Source organism: Lontra canadensis, unplaced genomic scaffold, assembly GCF_010015895.1.
Source record: "Lontra canadensis isolate GAN:19392208 unplaced genomic scaffold, GSC_riverotter_1.0 scaffold14, whole genome shotgun sequence".
Taxonomy (NCBI): domain Eukaryota; kingdom Metazoa; phylum Chordata; class Mammalia; order Carnivora; family Mustelidae; genus Lontra; species Lontra canadensis.
In genome coordinates, this window is record NW_022631008.1 from 2,725,272 (window position 1) to 2,746,952 (window position 21,681).

The window sequence follows — 21,681 nt, forward strand, 5'->3', positions numbered from 1 at the left end:
AACTTTCAAGTTTCCAGTCAGACTTCACTTGAGGTATAGATAATATCTGTATCCTACCAATAATCACAAATGATTTGGAGAGAATTATTCCTTGAGTCTGTTCTTATTGGCCCCAAAAGTTGTCTTTTCTAGAATATTCTCTGGTTCCACCATGCTGGGTACACCAAACAGAATCTGACACTTTTACTCAAGGGGCAGAAGAGGACTAAGATGATATTTCATGAATAGTTCAATTCTGGAATTGGTATTTTTTGACAGTGCTACAAGTAAATTTGAATAAAAAAGAATAACCATTTTTATGAGAGATAGGCCCAGTGTAAAAGACTATCTATTTAGTCTGTTTTCTTATTTTAAATTATATACCAATTTTTGACAAAGCTTTCTTCCACAATTTTGGAATGATTATTTTTGCTTTAAAATCTCTAAAAATCATTTTGAATATTTGATTATACTACATATTTATGCATTTCCCTTGTTACATATATGTAAGTTTATTCCCTCAAAAAAAATTTTTTTTTTAAGATTTTATTTATTTATTTGACAGAGATCACAAGTAGGCAGAAAGGCAGGCAGAGAGAGAGGAGGAATCAGGCCCCCTGCTGAGCAGAGAGCCCAATGTGGGGCTTGATCCCAGGACCCTGGGATCATGACCGGAGCTGAAGGCAGAGGCTTTAACCCACTGAGCCACCCAGGTGCCCCTCCCTCAAAAAAATTTTGAGGAGCAAGAGCCCCTGTTCAGCATTATAGAGTCCACACCTTCCATTATTGTATATACGTATTTTTCCTTTTTATTCTCACAAAATAGTCTTATTACTAAAAGCCAATAATAGAAGAGTCTAAAGACTCACAGAATACATCTCTCTCTCACTCTTTTTATTGGTTCAAATTCCTACTTGGAACCTGATATTTGTGGACTTCCTTGTTGTCTATGATTGGGTTCATTTATCTTTAAAAAAAACAAACTTCCTCTTTATTTCAACAGCTTGTGGTCTCTCCCCATGGACACCCATACAAGTATACTACATTTTTTTTTTTAAGATTTTTATTTATTTATTTGACGGAGAGAAAGAGCACAAATAGGCAGAGAGGCAGGCAGAGAGAGGGGGGAAGCAGACTCCCTGCCGAGCAGAGAGCCGGATGCGGGACTCAATCCTAGGACCCTGAGATCATGACCTGAGCTGAAGGCAGAGGCTTAACCCACTGAGCCACCCAGGTACCTCAAGTATACTCCATGTTAAGCTTCACTGCAGATTACCATAGCACAGTGCCCCAAGCATTTGTTCTACCACTGATACTCATTGAACAGAAATATCCGGGCAATCTGAAGACTCTGAAATAGCCACTGTCAGCTAGATTAAATATATATAAGTGTGACTGGGATTTTATACTGTGTACATTAGCAGGAGTTTTTTTTGGCTAGGAAATTTGCTTCTAGCTCATATTTAAAATTATATTGATATTATATGATATTTTTCTATGAGAACATGGACCTAAACAAGTATGAGAAATGTTTTTCTAGAAGCAAAACAGAAGTCTGAAAAACTAGGCCAAATAATTAAGACCTAGAGAAATTAGAATTCAAATTCTCTTATATCAGGATATAAGCTAAAAGAATAGTTCACCTCCTGCCAAGTAAATCAGACTCAGATATGTACAAATTAAATTATAAGAATTGTTTGTAAAGTGGGGTGCCTGGGTGGCTCTGTTGGTTAAGCATCTGCCTTCGGCTCAGGTCAGAATCCAGGAGATCCAGGCTCAAGCCCCGCATCTGCATCTGGGCTACCTGCTCAGCAGGGAGTCTGCTTCTCCCTCTGTCCTTCACCCCATTCATGCTCTCGCCCTCTTTCAAATAAATAAATAAAATCTTAAAAATAAATAAATAAGTAAAATCTTACAGAAAAAAAAGAACTGTTTGTAAAGCTAGACATTAAAACCCATTCACATTTACTTACACTAAAAGTTAAATAAAAAAACAGAGAAAGAAGAAAATGTGCACTAAATAATTTCCCATCATTAAAAAAGTCACGATGTTGCGGTGGAAAAAATGGGACGCGTACAGTCAATAAAACGTATGTAAAGACACTGTCACTTCCATCACTAATTTCCTCCTTTTCTCTCCCATTTTACTAAGATTTTAGGACAGATGACGCAATTGAGCAATGTAAGCTTGCTTTTGGTGAATTGTTCTAACCTGTACTTTCTGTATACTTCCCTTTCTGGGCCTTCCTGGACACAAAGCTGTGCTGCCAGGCTTGGGTTCCTGGTGATGAACTTGGCAGTAGGTGACGAAAGTCTTCCTGTTTGTTCCAGATGCGTTTTAGACCCTATCTCACCCCTAGGAGCAAATCTCCTGGCTCTACCACTGACTTCTACATTGAACTGAAAGGGAACATTGTCTTTTCCCATAGGCTTTGACCGGCCTCTCTGTACCTACTTCCAGTGTTCTTTGCTCTTTTGGAAACACGAGATCTCAGGTTTCAGCCCTGGAAGCACAGGGAGGTTAAATGGGACGAGGACAACATGGCTTTGCAGCCCTGGAAATGCTTAACACTGTGGACCAGACTCCCGCCAGGCTGCTGTGTGATAGGCTTACAACCCCTCTTTGGGGCCGCTGTAACCCAGAGAGAAAGAAAGACTTCTCAGAACTCTGCAAAAAGCCAGAACACTTGATTTCATATGCTATCTCAACCATAGTTATAACTGCAAAGCCAAAGGTTTATAATCAATAATCTCATTTTGAAATTGATTAGGTCATTTCCCCCAAATAGCCATTTAAAACCATGCTATTTCTGTGGCCTGTTAAAAATCTGCTGAACCCTGAAAACCTGAACTAAGGTTCTTGGTTTTGTAAGAGCTTGAAAGTTTCTGTGGCCAGTTTGAAGCTGCGATGAAGAATACCCAGGCCAGAAGAAAAATCAGGAAAGCTAATATTTTTTTTTCCCCAAATAACCAACTGTGTTTTGTGTTAGGCACCCTGCCTCTTATCATATTTGCAGCTCAAGGTCCACAGCAACATTCCAGTGGAACCCTGGTTCTTCACCATTCAGGAAAATACCAGCTGGCAGTCACTGGTATGAAGTGGACTCAGCAACCAGCAGTGCACATTTTCTTCTTTCTCTGTTTTTTTATTTAACTTTTAGTGTAAGTTAACCAGGGTAGTCTGGAGAGAGGACAGACACAAACGAACCGCTACTGCCCCGGAGAAAGACGGTGGAGTAGCCAGTCTGAAAGACCACTGGAAAGGGAGGGTAGCAGTTGGGCTGCGCTTACCCTTGCCGGGCTCTTGAGAGAAGACTGGACCTCATACCAAACTTCCTACAATACTGAAAGGTGACGAGGGTCCTCTTGTGAGGTCACTGCTCACTAATAATTAGACCAAGAATGAATGTTCTGTGCCTGCTATACCTGGCCAGGACTGTTCATTACATGAAAAAATAAGACCAGGTCATTAACTCTTTCAAGGGTAACGTGACCAGCAGGAATTTTAAACTGAAAGACTCCGAACATGGCAACTTCCTCGTGCCAATGTGACCCACACTCTCATCAATCCCCTGCCGACCTTTCGACCAAAATACATCCCTTGTGGTGACTGGGGAGGGACACTGGAAGCTGTGTCTGAGTATCAGAGGCCTCACTGATGCTACAGCTGCACTTCCTGCTACGGCCACTTCTAAGTCAAGTCAGAGTGAGGAAAGCCAGGAGTGTCTTGTGAGTTTGATCGATAACCTCAGCCTGAAACTCACTACTGTGGTCTTGCAAATGGCAAATGCTCTGCCTGTAAAAACAGTAGTTTCTTGATCTATCACTAAGCACACTTTGCCTGGCCTCCAAGGAAGACTGATAGTTGACTTTTACGATCTTTACATCTTTGAAATGTTACCTTTCATTTTATCTATCCCATCCTGTCAATAAGCGATAATCCTAGGCATCTTGTACCAGTCTACTCCACACTATGGCCTGGTGAACTGGGATCTCGCCAGAGGTTTTCAGATTAAACACTAACAGCAACAACAACAACAACCCAACTAGTTAAAAAAAAGGTACAGGTAGCAGCAGCTTCAACCCTGTTAGAAATCTGACAGTTTCTCCTAGAGTGATTCGTGTTACAGAATCAGTTGTCAAACATAATGGTATCTTTCCACAAAAACTCCTTTAAAAATGGGCACAGGCAATACAAGATAAAATTTGCTACATAAACATACTACTTTCTTAGTAAACAAAAAGAAATGTGCTTGCTGAAAGTAAGGCATTTGGGAGCATCCAAGGAGCCATAAGGGTGACCTGTATACAACTATGATTTTAATACTAATTTCATAAAATCCTGGGAGATACCCTTCTATTAGTCAGTGTCTTGTTTTTCAATTTTATGTCTCAAAAGGGAAAGAAAACATGCACCTTGAAATTTAAATATCTGTTACTTACAAAGATATATCCAAACTTAACTTCCACAAAATACCATTTTATTTTAATTTAATTAATTACCAGCTAGTAGGTCTGCCGACGCTGATGAACTAGAAGCAGCCTGAGGTGCAGGTTGGGGTTCAGAAGCACTACTTCCAAATGCATCTACCCATTATCCATTGTGCAGCACAAAAGTAAAAGAGTGTGAACAGTAAGTACAGTAAGTAAATTAAGTGTTTTGCCAAGAAATGCATAGACATGACACTGTATGGTTGAGCTTATCACTTGTGGATATATGAAATGACTGAGTGAGCTGAATTACACTCTGACCAGTTTATTCTCTCAAAAAAGAGTTCTGGAATATTGCAGATTAACACCCTTTTGTAAGAGTCATATAATTCTTTTTTTCAAGAATAAAAGTTTTGGTGTAAATCTTGTGATCTCTTCAAATAGGACCAAGGTTTAAAAAATTTTGCCCAAAAGCAACACAATGGAATTTTCCCATTTAGAACTCTATTAAACTTAGAAAAAAAAAATTAACAGACTGAACTCAAGCAGCAGCAACCACACTTATACCCATTTATCAGAGTTCAGTGTTTATTTGTTCCATGTTTTGACCTCCTGAATGTCAGAGACTGTGACACCATCATCCCTGTCATGTACTCATCATGGCACAAACCATGATGCTTCCATGTACACTAGGTAAGGTACTCAGTGTGGTTCAGCTTGCTGAGAATGGTATTTTAGCCCATGGCGTACACATCTATGGACATTCACGAGGAAATCACTTCAAACCTGTGCTTTTCCCTATAAATTTACTGCTAATAAATGACTTAAAATGCATCACCCTAATGAGTAGTACAAGAGTTAATTCAGTACATCTCCCTACCCTCAGTTAACATGTAGAGTAAGGGGAAGATAAATTTAAAGCAGTGAAACATCTTCTGGTTCTCTGGAAGGATTTTAAAACATTAAGCTCAATAAACCCTACAGATTAATGAAGGGCTATATGGCTTATGTTCTCAGTTTTGACTGGCTTATTTGTTTTCAATTCTAAATCATCGAGTTAATGGGTATGTTGCTATTAAGAACACAGAAATGTTGATGTAGCCAACGGATCAGGTTCGCCAAGGAACAACAGTAGAAGGAAATTCCAAACAGTTGATTCTACATAAAAATGAAGAGAAAGTTAAAAACACAAAGACTTCAAATGAAAAATGATCTGGTTCTGTCAGGCATGCATTGAAAATTATGACGAATGGATGAGGATGAAGAGGATGATGGCAAAGAAATGGAAAAGATCTTAGAAACTTAAGTTTACAGTGAAGAGATGGAAATAACTTTGGAGTCAAAGAAAAAATGATGGAATATAACGAAAGAGAAGATGTAAAGACTCTTCTGAGGGGTAAGAAAATAAAGACTCTTTTCGTGTTGAAGGAGGAGAGATACGCACCCCCAAAAAGGTCTATCACACCTGAAGAATCCACCTTTGCTGGAGAGGCAGTGGTTGCAGGAGATGGTGTCGCAAATGCATCCACTGTGGTGAAGCAGACAACAAGGAAATCGTGCGTCACCCAAGGGAAAATGAAACCATGAGCCTTGACAGATGGCTTCTTAGGATTTCATGTTTAACAGCAGGCGGTAAGATTGCAGATAGTCTTAACAGTTAAGACAAAGCAAATGGATTAAAAAATACACACTTTGCAGAAGAAAATAACATCTGCCTTCTTGAACTCAGAAGGTTTAGTGTGGGCGGTGGTGGGGCGGAGGGGGGGGGGGCATCAAGAGTTGTCTCTCTTCACCAGCATTAGATTGGAAATTATGAACCTCATCCGTTGGTGATGGGCCAAAAGGAGATCTTTTTTTCCCCCTAAGTGGATTTTGAGTTTCCAAGAACTCCAGACAAGCCTGAATGTTTTGGTATCTGCCTCTCCACACATAACCCCCACCAGACACGTCAGACGGTTTGGCCTTGGCAGGAGCACTCACCAGATAAGAGGTCAGCAGTGAGAGAACTCTCAGGCACAGGAGAGGCCCCTTGTGGTGGAGAGGAGAAAGCATCTTCCGAAAGTGAAACAAACCAAAACCAAGCAGAGGTAAGTAGAAAGCTGAAATCAAAGTTAAATATCTAACAAACGCATTATCACAGGGGAGCACAAAGAGTTCAGTCATGAGAATATCAGGGGGGAAACGAATGTTCAAAAACAAAAGGGGGGCTTCGGTTTTTACCTGTCCCAAACAGGTCTATGCTAGGCGCAGCATCCGGCTTAGGCGCCGCGGCGACTTCCGGAGGGGCCTCAAACAAATCTAAGACCAAGAACACACATGGCCTTTACTCAACTCCACAAGCCCACCTGACACAGCAGCATCACTTCCCAGTTCTGCAGGAGCCCGGGGGGACAATTCCGAGACAAGCAGCGTGGAGTATACACAGTGGTCATGCAGTAAGGGTTGTGGATGCGGGGCCTTACAGGTGCCAGATGGAGAGAGTTCAACAACAACAAAACGTTACCACCAAAGATATCTAGAGCAGGAGGAGCAGCGGTGGTGGTGGCGGAGGTGGTGGCGGTGGCGGCGGCGGTGGTGGCGGCGGCGGCGGTAGTGGCAGCAGTGGCCGCTGCGACAGCGGGAGCAGGAGAAGGAGCAGTGGTGGGAACTGGAGGGGCTGTGCTAGCTGTAGGGGTAACTACAGGAACACTGGTCTCAGGTGGCTTCATTGCAAAGAGGTCCAGCTCTGGTGCAGCCTCTGCACTACCTTCAGACGGGGCAAAGGGGTCTTTTGGAAAGGAAAGCGGAGACACACATTCAGCATCAGTGAGGAAAGAGAAGAGAGACAGAAGCGTCGTAACTATGGGTAAGAGACACCTGACACAGATATTCACACACTAGCTAGGCATTAGGCTGCTTGGACTGAACTACTATCCTATCAGCAAGGCTCAGTGATTAGGATGTTTTTCTAAAGAAAAAAAAAATTTAGTAGGTAACACAAGTTACGAAACTTAAAGTCTTCAATGTTAAGATAAGCCTATGGTCTAGGATCAGAGATTGTTATTCTTCAAATCCTCAATCTGGGCAATTTGGTAGCTTTAAAAACTCATTAAAACATGCCTATATAGGTGAACTCAGCGCTACACAAGAGTGCAATTCAGCAGAAGGGGACAAAAAAACCAAAAAACAAAAAACAAAAAAAAAACATTAAGAGAGCATACTTGCCCTGACAAAAATTGTCAATCTTGAGAAATTGTCAATTTTGATAAGTATGCATGTCGTCATCTTAATGTTTTAAGTGCCAGCACTACTGAGTCAGTTATGAAGAAGGATCCTTTATACTCAGAAGAAATTAAAGTCAGAAAAACATATGGCCACATCTCACTACAGGCATTTCACATCGGGACAGAGAAAACAACAGACTTGCTCGCGACTGTCGACCCACCATTTCCTGAGCATGCATCAAGGGCTGCGGCTACGGGGGCTGGGGTCCCTGGCGCGGCGGCCCCTTCGGATGCTGCAGGGGCCTCCCCGGGAGAAGCTGCAAAGGCATCTTGGGTGCGGTTTGTAAAACAACAGAAATTAAAGGAATAAAAAGAGAAGAAAATATCGTAAAAGAACCGAGTTAAATTGCAGAAAAGGCTCCCTTATACAACATGAATATCTTTAAATGCATTCTTACGGCCCATGCACTGTTGGTGTCACAGAATCACGATTCTTTGTGCTCCTTCGTGTTAGTTCCATGCAAGTGGTACAGGGTTCATACTGCTGAGGCCCTATTAGGATCCATCAGGTAACAAGATTCTTATTGTATAAGGGCTCAGAGAAGCATGTTTTATGTAACATTAGAAATTAATGGATGTGAAGATTAAAACCCCAAAATAACTTTATTACATGATTCAAGACCTTACTCTTTTGTGGCCAGTGAACACTTATTCACTATGTTACCATGATGGCTCTTTGGTGGTTTCTATCATAGATGTCTTCTTTAATGGCAATGAAATTAAACAAATGATGGTAATGTAAATAAATAATTATAGTTCAAAAAATTTTTATGGTCTAGTACAGGCATAATTACACTGTGAATATGAAAGGTTTACTAAGTATTCATAAAACAGTTAAGTCTTTGCTTATCCTTGAGAAACATTTTCAGATACAACCAAGGATTTAAGGAAATAGATAACAAAATTAGGGGATGACACTTTAATGCCTTTATTTCAACTTCAATTTATCATTGTTTTAAAATGTTGTATTGTTTTCATTATTTGGAAAATATCTATTTTCAACAAACTAAAAACATAGTTTCATGCTTTAAGACTATAAGTGTATCACTATTTATAGCAGAAAATCCATTAATATATAGGCAGCCCCAGTTTATAAATGCCCAGTATATAAATGGCTGATGTGTACAAACAGCACCCAATGTATTTCTGCCAGTAAACCATGTGAATTTGGTAAAAAAAAAAAAAAAAAAAAAAAAAAAATAAATAAATCCTGGAGCCTTCAAAGAGATTCTATAGTTCAAAGGTACAAATAATGAAGCTATCATAAGTATGATTTGCTTAGAAGAAAACTCCTAGAAATATCCACCTAGAATCTACCACTTACCTGCTAGATTCTCATCCTAAAATACTGCCTTCCACAATATCTACAAATGTTCCCTAGAACACAGTTCCTCTGGCCATTAAGAAGGATTTATCATATAGGCTTGTGAAATGCTACACAGTATACCCTTTTTCGGAGATTTATGTAGTATACATTAGGCTGTAGGAAGTCCTATAGTCAGGACACTTGTTTCTGAGTTTAATCCAGTGTGGTCTAAATTGATCTTAGTACGAAACAGACTTTCTTTCCTGTTTTCCTGTGCTGAGGCCGGGCATTAAGTGGAACAACACACAGTAAACTGGTCACTTGGGTCAAAATGTCCTTTACAAAAACACAGATACCCTCAGAAGACACAATGAAACAATCGGTTATTCGTATCTTACCGACTCATTTGAACTGCTTTCTTCCCTCAGCTACACAAGGGAATGTGTTTTCAGACCAAGGGTCTGTCAGGGGAGAGGCCAAATAATAGTGGAGTGCAGCTAGGCCATGCTTGCTTCCCCAGATGCAATGCTAAGGATACTGTATTAGAGGGCCTAGAGCAGTACGAAAACCCCAAGAGCCAGGGCAGAACACTAGAGAGTAGAAGAGAAAGCTGGCAGGGCTGAAAGCATTTTGCCACAAGTCAGGTCTGTTTTCTTTCTTTTTATTCTCATAAAAGCTTGAACCAAGGCTAATAATACTAGGACTAGTAAAAACAGTAATAGCAGTCACTAGTGAATACTTACGTGTCAGTCACTGTGTAAATACTTTGTGGACATTATTAAAGTTAATTCCTATAACTATCTCACAATATCGGTTCTATTATCTCCACTTTGTAGGTCAGAGAACAGAAGCTTGTGGAGGCTGAGAGACGACTAAGATCACAAAACAGGCAAAATGGTGGAGTCAGGATTTGGTTGTAAACTGATGGAGGTTTGTGTGTTTAACTACTATGCTGCACCGTCGCAAGCCATGCCACACTCTGTTTTGTCTTTGTAGGATGGAATAAACACCAGTTATATCAGTGTTGGGGGTCAAATAAATATCCATGGGCTGGCCTCTTCAATTATCACCTTTGTGAAAGTAGGTAAAACCCATATTTGCAACCATGTCCTCACAAGAGGTTTTTTCCTTCCCTGTCATCTCCTTTTAATGCTTCTCCTGTTACTTAAAACTAGACATTATAAACTCATCTAGTCCCATCAGAACTTCTCTTAAAGACAGGAGCCCAGCTGCTCCAGGCCTGTCTGCTAAGTCTTCCAGGCCAGGAGGAAGAGATCTGCATGAGTGAGGCTGCAGCTGACCCCAGCCACTGCCTGACTAGCCAGGAAGGAGACCCTAAATGACAATTGTCCAGCAGAGCTCAGCGGGCTCCAGAACTGTGAGAGGTAATAGAATTTTTTTTTGAAAATAAAACAAAACTTGTTCTACTACCTAGCTTTCTTTCATTATCTATGGCAGCATTATCCCTCTGGTTCTGAAAACTCAATCTTTTTCCAGTTAAGTTCTCATTCCCTTGGTACCCATTTGCAGTTCATTTTTACATTTTGCTTATTTTCAAAAAAAGTGCTATTTCCTTGGACATGCATGTTCTTGCTGTTCTACAATTATGAACCCAGTCCAGACCTTCCCCAGCAAAATCATCTCCTTGATACCATTATAGACCAGTCTTCTTTCCCTTCTAGCAATCTAGGAAGAATTTTCTCTTTAATTTTTTAGCATGTGACTACCTTTCTAAAAATTTCAAATAACTGTCGTTTTCCCCAACCTGAATTCTCCCCATCTTCTCAGTCACATAAGCCATCTTTATATCACATACTTGGCATAAAGGTTTCAGTCATTGTCAACAGCCTGAAAGTCACCATTCTAAGTCTTCTCCAAAGGTCCCAGGTTATAAGACTCTATACATGAAATCCACTTTTAAGAGCTATATTTAAGTACTGGTTTTAAGGAAGGTTAATTAAATTAGTTTCTCAACAAACTTGTATAAATGAAAGCCAGCTTGAGAGCTAAGCTCTCTGTTTTCCAGCCACTTGGTTTCATGCCCACAGACTACGTCCTCATGAAGGCTTGCTCACAAATTGACACAAGTGATTGAAAGGGTACCCTGGTGAATGTATAGAGGAATTAGTCTCACTTTAGTATTCTCATGCTTAGAAAAATCCTGTGTTGTCACAAACTAACGTGCTGCTGTTAACAAAGTTTTCAAGTGAAAAATAGAATATTTTTAATAACTTTGTCTTTTATTTTCATCAGTATTTGTAAATTTTACTGATTTTTTGAAAAGCACAATACTATCTTGCTGTCTTGTTCTGCATGACCACAGCAAGCAGATTTTTTCTTAAAAGTTCACTTTAAAAAATAAAGCATTTAGTAAATACAATGTTTCTGAAAAAAAGTTTTTAATGACTTACACTGAAATAACTAAAATGTTATGTGGGGTATCAATCTGAATATTTAAAATTGATGGACACTTCCTATTTTTCAAATCTATAATGAGAATGCACAGAAAACATCAATGTTTTAATATTTCATATTTATGAAATAAATTCGCTACTTTTCAGAAATGAAAGTTCTTTAACTTATTTCTAAAGCTATTTATTTAATATTGATGTACAAGCTAGACAAAACCTCGAAAGCACGTTTAAAAGTCACGTAAACAAAATATCTGGTGCCCTTATATATTTAAGAGTTCTAACACTTACCCATTTTAGTGATACAGATTAAGAAAAAAAAATGGCCATACTACATGGCTCATCTCTAAATGATTCCTTAAAAGTCAATAAAGAACATGAAAGAAGTTAGGGAATATTCTCAAAAAGTACCTAACAGTGATACACATAGACTTCTGACCATAAATGACAGAAATTTTATAGCTCTCAAAGGTCAGGAGACAGTTTATGGGACTATCCAGATCAATAAAAATGATTGTGATGAGATTTACAGATGTACTCACTCTACCCACAGCCAAATGCCTAGAAAAGATATTGGTAAAATCCCAAGGAAGGCTCCATTCTTTGGCATTAAGTTAGATGGCTTTCTGAAGTTTTAGTCTTTTAAATCTGTATTTCAGGGCAGAAAAAGCCATGACAATATTTACAAACATACAGATTTTTCTGCTTGAGGAATGCAAAAAAATCAGTAATTAGTGATCAACACAAATGGCATGATGGCACAAACACTATTTCAAAGCAATATATTAGGCTTTATTACTCTAGAGAGCCATGAGGGAAGCAAGCTGGAGTTGATTGATTTCTTAAAGGCAATTAAGCTCCTTACAAATGTACTGAAAAACAAAAATCTAAATAGCTAAGGATATAGAAATGTTTAAGCACAAAATAGTTATCCATCCTGTTCATATTTTCCTTAAAGTTTTTCTGTCAACATAAGCCTATGAGAAACCACTCATACCCAATGCCAGTTGTATGGGGGGAAAGGGAGGACGTGAAGAAGTTGGTTTTATAAAGTTAAGCTAAAAATTTAATTTTTGGTCTCAGAAGTTATAGAGGCATCACTGTAACGTTTGCTAGTGGTTTGCTATTTTTAATAAAATATTCCAAATCTTCTCCCTACTTCTTAAAAAAAAAAAAAACAAAACCCGCTTTCTCCTATAGTAGGAATGGCAGCATAGCAAGGCAGCAGCAACTTCCTTGTGTGGAACTGGCCACGATGCTATATCCAGTTCGGTGCTTCTTGTCTCAGATGATGTCGGCCAGCCTCAGAGACTGGGGCATGGCGGGGAGCACAGTGCTACATGGCAGTGTGTAAGCGTACGTTCCCAGGGGAATGTACAGCTCCACCAGAGCTGCCAAGTCTCTCCTGCTCTCCCCATCACTTGCCTCCTCCAATTTCTTTACCATGTTCTCAAAATGCCCTGGGAAAGATGTTATATGGTAATGAAACACAAAAACGATGATGAATATAATATAACACTATTTGATGTATGTATTTGACATGAGCACTTCTCCAGGTGTGGACGTCAGCACCACTCAGACGGGGAGATGTAAATATACTGGCTTCAGACGGTTCCTCAGGTCCAGGCATATTATACTGCCAGAGTCTACGATACCTGACTCGAGCTTGCAGCTATAAATCAACTCTGTCAGAATTTACATCTGCACGTAAAGCACATTTTCAGGCAATCATTTCAAAGCCTGACCCAAACCTGTTTTCCATCAGCATTCTGAGTGTTGTATCAAAAATCTCTCAAAGTTCCAAAGCCCAAGATGCTCCAAGTTTTTGCTCGTACAGAACAAGCTTACAGTTACAAAAATGGGCATATCCCTAAACTCTCTTCAGAGACCTCCAAATCTGAACTACTCTTGGATATTTTTTTGTCTTACATCTTAAAAAAATAATTTAAGCCAGGACTTCCCTTTTCATATTCTCCAAGTATTATTCATTCAGCTGGTGTGAATGTGGTAAAAAAAAATCAAACCTAGATATGATACAGAGGTCTGGTACCACTTTCACATAGAGTCTACGGGGCAGGAATGTGTACAGGACAAGGTTCTAAGAGCAATTTAAATCCTTACTTTTAAAAAACAGAAAAATAAAATGGGCCTAAACCATTGCAACTTTTGCTCTAAAACCATTAAAATTAAGTCAAGATAAAGTTATAAATTTAGCAAAGATAACTATCTATGAATAAACAGGTAAAAAGTAGTGAAACATTCTGACAGGCTGTCATATAATGTAGACACTTTTAAGCCCCTTAACTCTAAGGTAATCTTCGCAAACCCGGCAGGAAAAGGACCAGTGATGTGACCGACTAACCTCCAAAGAGATCGACGTCAGCAGTGACAGCAGTGACAGTTGTGGTAGTTGAGGCAGAGGCTGAAGCAGTTGCAATTTCAGAAGTTGTAGTAGGAGGGGTAGGTTCTGGTGCAAATGGATCTGAAATTTGTGCTTCAGAGGGAACAGAGGAAAGTGCAGCCAGAGAATCTATGTTGCACCACCAACAGAGAACAGACAGGAGAGAAGAAGAGGAAAGGACACAAGATATACCAGACTCCAAATGACCAAAAAAGGACAGTTATTTAGAGAAGGAAGTCTCTCAAAACAGAAGTTTAAAATAAAGCTTTACTCACCCTCTCCCAAAAGGTCTATCGATGTCCAGTATGTGTCAGCATATGAAGAAATGAGAGAGAAAGCTGAAACATGCAACCACACCAATGTCCAAAGCAGGGTGAGGTACTAACTGAAGACATTTCAGTTGTATGCACCTTTCCAGACCATTTGTAATTTTAAAATAGCGTACTACCTATTATTATCACGGAATGTTTGAGTGAGAAGGGACCTTAGGGATCCCCTAGACCAAGCTTCCAGTTTTATAGATGGAAAAACTGGGAGCAAGCAAGGTCAAGAGACTTACCTGAAGTCCACTCTAAACAACTTTGACAAACTCAATTTCTTACCAGATTTACCATTTCATCTGCTTTGATGGATTTTACTAAACGATAAATATCAATTCTTAAGAAACTGTATTAATTAAATGGTATTAATCATCTATTTGATGTGTCACTTCAGTCCAGAAAACCACAGAATAAATACAGGCTTTATGATAACTGTAGTTCAGTTGTAGAATCTACCAAACATAGTCAAAGAACTGAGTCCAAGTTTAGGGGCTAGGGAAAAACAACCCTCACCTACATGATTTTTGTCTTCATAAATTTCACATTATTGGATGTTTTTCAATGTGATATATAATCTCCCCATTTATAAACATTACATGACAACATATGAGAATAATTTTTAAGATGAATGGGACAGATTGTGTAGCATCAAAACTTTTCAGGCCATCTGAGGTCTGCATTCCTTTCGGAGGTGCATACTTCCTTAGGGTTCAACAGTGGGATTACAGTTCGCATCCTAAATAAAAAGCCGAGGAAGAGTAATTCTTAACTATACTATGACTTTAGGTTAAACATTTAGAGAGTCCAATAGCATTCTTGCATTCCCAGTCATGTGATAAACCCCAGGGCTCATATTTGAAATCATGAATGTTATTGGAAATTTATTTTAATCATAAAGAAATTTTATCAGAACTCATTAGGGAGTTATTTTTTTAAGAGCCTTAAAAACAATGTGAGAAATCAGTAAACTAAAAGTTCTAGAAGACATTTAAAGAACTGGGAAACATAAATTTGACACTAAAAATGATCACATACATTTAACCATGCAATTTGCAAACCCAATAAATATTAGATAAAATATTCTATAGGCACATTAAGGTAATCAAAGCCCATCCTAACCAAATCTTATATATTTCATAACAACATTAAAAAATTATAGCACACAGGGTACTTCACATTAGAAACAGTTTTTAAATTTTAGAATGTATGTGTAATTAACACCAGCCAAAAGGGAACTATATTGATTTGGGGCTGTTAGCTGATCAGGTCCCAAATCCTGAGAAACAGAAGGTACTTCCAATAATTCCTCCAACCAACAGTATCAGGCCCAATACAACTGTAACTCTATACTCATAAATCCTTAATTATTAATTAGAAACCAAAATGGGTCATCAGAAGCCAGACAGACTTGGTTTCTCTATTCTCCTGGCATTGGTAGGACTCTCTCTAGTCTTGTTTTATCAATGGCTAGTTCAAGATGCAATGTGATTTAGCAGAAGACCTAAGAACCATGTGATTTAACAGTTTCCAGACTTGTTATTGTCTGGGACAGGGAGTGGGAAATTTATTTTGTATATTTGTAAGTGATAAAGGAGAAGATTATTTACGACTGTTAGAAGGAAAGAGAAATAGAAATATTTTTAAAAAGTATAAAGGATTAAAATACTTGTTCCATGTTTTTGACTAGTGTTTTATTCAGATGGAGGGTTATAAGACTTGCTGCAGTATGACGAAAGATGGAAGTGAAAATTTCCCAGGGAAATGTGCGACAATTAAAAATACTGGTGCATAACTGATGTTGAAAGCTTTCGCTACAGGTGTTAGTCTCTAAAAATCCCAATTTTCTGGAAGAAATATAATTTGTTATTTCTTACTTTATGCAAAATTTCCCCTGCTATTAAAGAAAGGCATACATTAGGATGATGAGAACAGTTATTATTCTCAAAGCTACCACTTTTTTTTAAATTTATTTTTTTAAATTAACGTATAATGTATTATTTGCCCCAGGGGTTCAGGTCTGTGAATCATCAGGCTTACACACTTCACAAAAGCTACCACTTTTTTATAAAATATTAAACTATACAAAACACTCCTCCCCAAAACCCATAGCAGCAGAATTCAATTCACTGGCAAGTAGTACATAATCAGAGGGTTTTTTTTTGGATTATGGAAATTACCTGAAAATATTCACTGTAATTGAGGAAATAAAACCACAACTAGATAAATACGGAAATCTGTATTTTGCAGTGATATGAAGCAAAACTTCCTTGATTATTATAAAGATTGAATGTGTTAATATATTTAAGTGTTCACCCATACCTGGAGCATATCAATGCTTGCTAATAACAATAGCAGTAGTTAACATTTAAGTCGTTACAATTTTCATTACAGAACTCCCGACTTTCAAGCTTCTATAAATTTGTGTGTATGTGTGTGTACACATGCATGTTTCCCAAACAGACTGCAGATATGCCCCCAGATTTAATTAACAAGCAAATGGTAATACAGGTCACTAAAATTGCTTGTACTGTGGGTAATATTCCCCAGGGAAACTATTAGAGTCATATGATTGCATGATAATGGTGAGCCTTCAAATGGATGTTGGTAATTATTTTCTATTAGGTCTCTTAATTCTAATAAAAACCATAACTAGGTCAACTAATTATAAAAAGACTCTAACAGAAATTCTGTATTTCTCAGAAAAAAGAAATTTCACCTTAAGCATTTTAAAGAAGAAATCATCTGTTTCCCACTCTAAGATACACAGAAATACAACACACATACTCACTTGTTTGTGCTGAATTTATTATGAAGAGAAAAACACACTCATTATGGGGCCAAAGGCAGGGATTTAAAAAATGCTGTCTTCTTTCGGTCAAACATGTTCATTATCAGCCCACAGAATGCAAATCTTATATGCATTACTTAACTTAGGTTTACTAAAATATGAATTTGCTAAAATGTGGTTGTTTTATGCCAATAGGAAAAATACTATCATTTACAGGATGCACCTGAAAATGGGAGTATTTATCAGTACCCATAACCCCAAGACAAATTAATGAACACTTGAAATGCCCTTGGTGGTTGGAAAACGAATCCTCTTACTAGCATTATGGTCAGATAAGAATATTCAGATAAGTCTACAGTCTTAAGGTTTATAGTTTATTGTTTGGTTATATAAAATTAAAATGCGCTTCAGTAACAGAAGTTTGATTTTATCAAAGAAGATTGAGAAAGTGATTTTATTTATTTTTTGCTTAGAAATAATGAGCCAAACATATTTGTTACAACTTAGCATCATGTCCAACCACTTACTGGGTATCTATAGGAAAAATGCAGACCAAAGGTAACGAATGTTTCTTGATTTCATATTATACAAGTTTACTTCAATTTCTTAAGGCTTATAATTTTTACTATTCTGCTTGGAATTAAAGAATTTATTACTGTTTTTCTCTGTGGCTGAACTTCTACTACTATGAAATACTGCAGTTATAGATATTTTCTTGAGACAGTAGACTAATGATGTCTAATTATCAAAAAGTGACCATCAGGCCCTAAGCCAAGGTTCTGCTAGCCTATCAGGTATTTTGTACAGTATAAAAAAGTGTTCCCTCTGCACCAGCAGATTAGGAAAAGAAAAGTACCTTTTTCTCAAGGAAGAAAAAGGCTCACAGTTTGACTTGCAGAAAGCAGGCTGGATTTTAGTCCCTCTCATCCTGCTTTTGATCCAGACATAAACTGCATGTCCCTATTGAACAGAGCTGACTAAAACCACAGTATTCTGCTTTCGTCTATATCCACTGCTATGTTAATGCTTCAATCACCAATAGTTACTTATTTCTAACAAGACTGAAATATACTCTGATAAAACTGGTTATTAGAACTTATTCCTTACAGTACAGTATCTTAGCAAAAAGTGCCTGAAGATAGAAATGAATAACAATGTTTCCCTGCAATTTTAGAACATTTCACCTAGCTTTATCTTTTCACTTGGCATTCTTCTGGTGCAAAATTAAAAAAAAACAAAGAAAGAAAAGAATAATTACTCTTAAATTTCATGCCAGAGAATAAGGTGAAAAGAGACGGTTTACAGTTTCACTGTTTATTAAAGTTCTAAGTAAATCATTAAATGTTTGATAAATTCTAAAAATTACAGTATGTATACTGATTTAAATAGTTCACAGAATTAAAGACAATACATTCATATAAAACTGAAAAAATTTTGTATAACCCCACAAATTATAAATTAACACTAAATTTTAAATTATAAAAGTTCTCTGAAAGTCACTTATATGAATTTATGACCAAAAATGTGTCATTTAAAGATATGGATTCGAAGCATTTTAAATGAACTAGAAATCACAATTGTTATAGAACACTGTGGTAATGAAAATACATTCTTAGTAAATTGAAATAATCAAATATTTCTGAAAGATGAAGCTCAGAATGAAAGTCTGAGAGCCAGAACACTGCACTTACAAAATCTGAGCAGCACTATTTTCCTTTTAACAACTGAAATTTAATAAAGTTAAGTAAAGTTGAAAGAGCAATTTTATTTTAAAAAATTGATAGCTATAAGCTTAGGAGTTGAACATTTCAACATAAGAGGTTTAAATATTTAAAGTGGAAAACACCAGTATTTAAAATGCTCATATTTATAATTAGCATTGTAGGACTGGTATGTATCTTACAGATAGATATATTGTAAGACTAGTTATCTGTCATATATTTTGTTGCCAAAATAACTTGCAAATAAAATCAAGAGATTATAGCATGTATTCTGATGTCATCCTGACAAATTGTTTAGCAAGCTCACCTAAGGATTATTTAATTATCTACAGGAATGTAACTTTATTTGACTTTGCAATTTAAATGTTAATTAAGTATTCTGATTCTAAAATGATATATTAAAAGTTACAGAACTTGTCTACTAGTGATATTCTGTAGTCTACAGTAATATTCTGTCTGGGAGAAGATAACTTCAAGATTTCATCTTTTTTGCCCTATTGGACATTAACTAATTTTATATTTAATGTACTTAAAGTTATTCTTACATTCCTTTTCAAACATGGGTAAATACCAAGTTCCTCAAAATGTTCTCTGAACTGGACACCTGGGTGGCTCAGTCGGTTAAGCATCTGCCTTCGGCTCAGGTCATGATCCCAGGATCCTGGGATCAAGCCCCGCATCAGGCTCCCTGCTCAGTGGGGAGTCAGCTTCTCCCTCTCACTCTGCCACTCTCCCGTGCTTGTGCCCGCTGGCTCTCTAATAAATAAATAAAATGTTAAAAAAAAGTTCTCTGAACCATCATTTTCATCTTACTGATTTCCTCATCAGTGAGTTAATGTCTTTCACCTGTGCTGTTTTTCCCCCACACCTTAGTTTTACTGATGTATATATTCGAGGTGTACAATGTGATGATTTGACATACATATACTTTGTGAAATGATTAGTACAATCAACCTAACACATCCATCATCTCGCACGGTTACTAGTTACTACCTTTATTTTTGTGGTGAGAATACTTAAACTTTACTTTCAGCAAATTTCAAGTATACAACAGTATTACCAACTATAGTCATCAGCTGTACATTAGATCATCAGAACTTACTCATCTCACAACTGACCATTCCTACCCTTTGATAAATGTCTCTCCATCCTGTGCCTTACTCTCCACCCTCTGCCAACCACCATTCTACTCTGAGAATTTGGCTTTTTTGGATTCCACATACAAGTGAGATCTACATATTTGTCTTTCTGTGTCTGGCTTATTCCCTTAGCATAATGTCTTCCACGTTCATATCCATGCTTTTGCAAATGGGAAGATATCCTTATTTTTAGGGCTGAATAATATTTCATTGAATTGACATATAACACATTTTCCTTCTATATTTGTCCAATGACAGACATTTAGGTTATTTCCATATCTTGGCTATTGTGTATAAAGCTTCAGTGAATATGGGAGGGTAGCTATCTCTTTGATACATGTGTTCGTGTGTGTGTGTATGTGTGTGTATCCATTAGAAGTAAAATTAGTAAATCATGTGGTAGTTCTATTTTTAATTTTTTGAGGACTATCTATACTGTTTTCCATAATAGCTGTACCAATATACATTCCCACCAACAGTGTAGAGGGTTCCCTTTCCTCCATAACCTCATCAGTATTTGTTATCTCTTATCTTTTTGGTATAGTCATTCCAGCAGGTATGGGGTGATATGATATGGTTTTGACTTGCATTTCCCTGATTAGTGATACTTAACACCTTTCTATGTATCTATTGGCCATCTGTATGTTTTCTTTGGAAAAATGTCTATTCAGGTCCTCTGCCCATTTTTAAATCAAGTTGTTTGGTTTTTTGCTATTGAGTTGAGTCCTTACATATTTTGAATATTAACTCCATATTAGGTACTTGGTTTGCAAACATTTTCTCCCACTCTGTACACTACATTTTCATTTTATTGATTGTTTCTTTTGCTGTGCAGAAGTTTTTTAGTTTGACATAGTCCTACTGCTTATTTTTACTTTTGTTGCCTATGCTTTGGTGTCATATGCAAAAAACTCATTGCTAAGACCAGCATCTAAAAAGATTTTTCTGTTTTCTTATGGCTTCAGGTATTATACTAAAGTCTTTAATCCATTTAAAGTTCATTTTTGTGTATGGTATAAGTTTCCAACATTACTCTTGTGCATGTGGGTATCCAGTTTTCCCAAAACCATTTATTAAAGATACTATCCTTTCCCTGTTGTGTATTGTTGGTGTTCTTGTGTATATGTGGATTTATTTTTGTGCTCTCTGTTTTGTTCTGTTGGTCAAGGCGTCTGTTTTCATTTCAGTATCATACTATTATGATTACTATAGCTTTGTACTATACTTTGAAATCAGGCAATTTGACGTCTTCAGTTTTGTTCTTCTTAAGATTTCTTTGACTGCTTGAGGTCTTTTGTGGTTTGTACAAATGACAGGCTTATTTTTCTATTTAAGGGAAAATGTCATTACAGGTTTTCTAGGTATTTCACTGAATGTATAGATTACTTTAAATAATATGGACATTTTGACAGTATTAACTTTTCCAATCCATGAATACAGGAATACAGAAACACCAATTTTGTGTTTTCAATTTCTCTCATCAATGTTTAATAGTTCAGTGTACAGATCTTTCATGTCCTTGATAAATTAACTCCTATATCCTTTTGATGCTACTGTAAATGAAACTGTTTTCCTCACTTTTTCAGATAATTTATTGCTAGTGTATAGAAATGCAATTTATTTTTGTATGTTGATTGTGTATCTTGCAATTTTACTGAATTTATTTATTCTAACAGCTTTTTGGTAGAGTCTTCAGGGTTTTATACATACAAGAGTATGTCATCTGCAGAGACAATTTTGCTTCTTCCTTTCCTGTTTGGATGCTTTAATTTCTTTTTCTTGTCTAATTTCTCTTGCTAAGACTTCCAGTACTATGTTGAATAGAAGTGGAGAGGGGCATCCTTGTCCCTAATCTTAAGAGAAAAACGTTTCAGTTTTTCACCATTGAGTCTGATGTTAGCTATGAGCTGATCATATATGGC

At 37.3% G+C, this 21,681-nt stretch overlaps 1 protein-coding gene across 10 annotated transcripts in view; it reads right to left on the reverse strand.

The window, feature by feature from the left end:
- SNAP91 (synaptosome associated protein 91) overlaps positions 1-21,681 on the reverse strand; it is a 143,466-nt gene that overhangs the window by 31,626 nt on the left and 90,159 nt on the right. For 8 of the 10 annotated variants that reach the window (XM_032858039.1, XM_032858032.1, XM_032858033.1 and 5 more), the window contains 8 exons: positions 14,067-14,081; positions 13,753-13,920; positions 7,835-7,942; positions 6,914-7,177; positions 6,631-6,708; positions 6,391-6,462; positions 5,855-5,938; positions 4,483-4,566 (listed from right to left, as the gene is read on the reverse strand). In XM_032858039.1, coding sequence (XP_032713930.1) covers positions 4,483-4,566; positions 5,855-5,938; positions 6,391-6,462; positions 6,631-6,708; positions 6,914-7,177; positions 7,835-7,942; positions 13,753-13,920; positions 14,067-14,081 — 873 coding nt within the window. The remainder of the gene's footprint in view (positions 1-4,482; positions 4,567-5,854; positions 5,939-6,390; positions 6,463-6,630; positions 6,709-6,913; positions 7,178-7,834; positions 7,943-13,752; positions 13,921-14,066; positions 14,082-21,681) is intronic. The other 2 variants (XM_032858041.1, XM_032858040.1) reach the window with 2 other exon arrangements.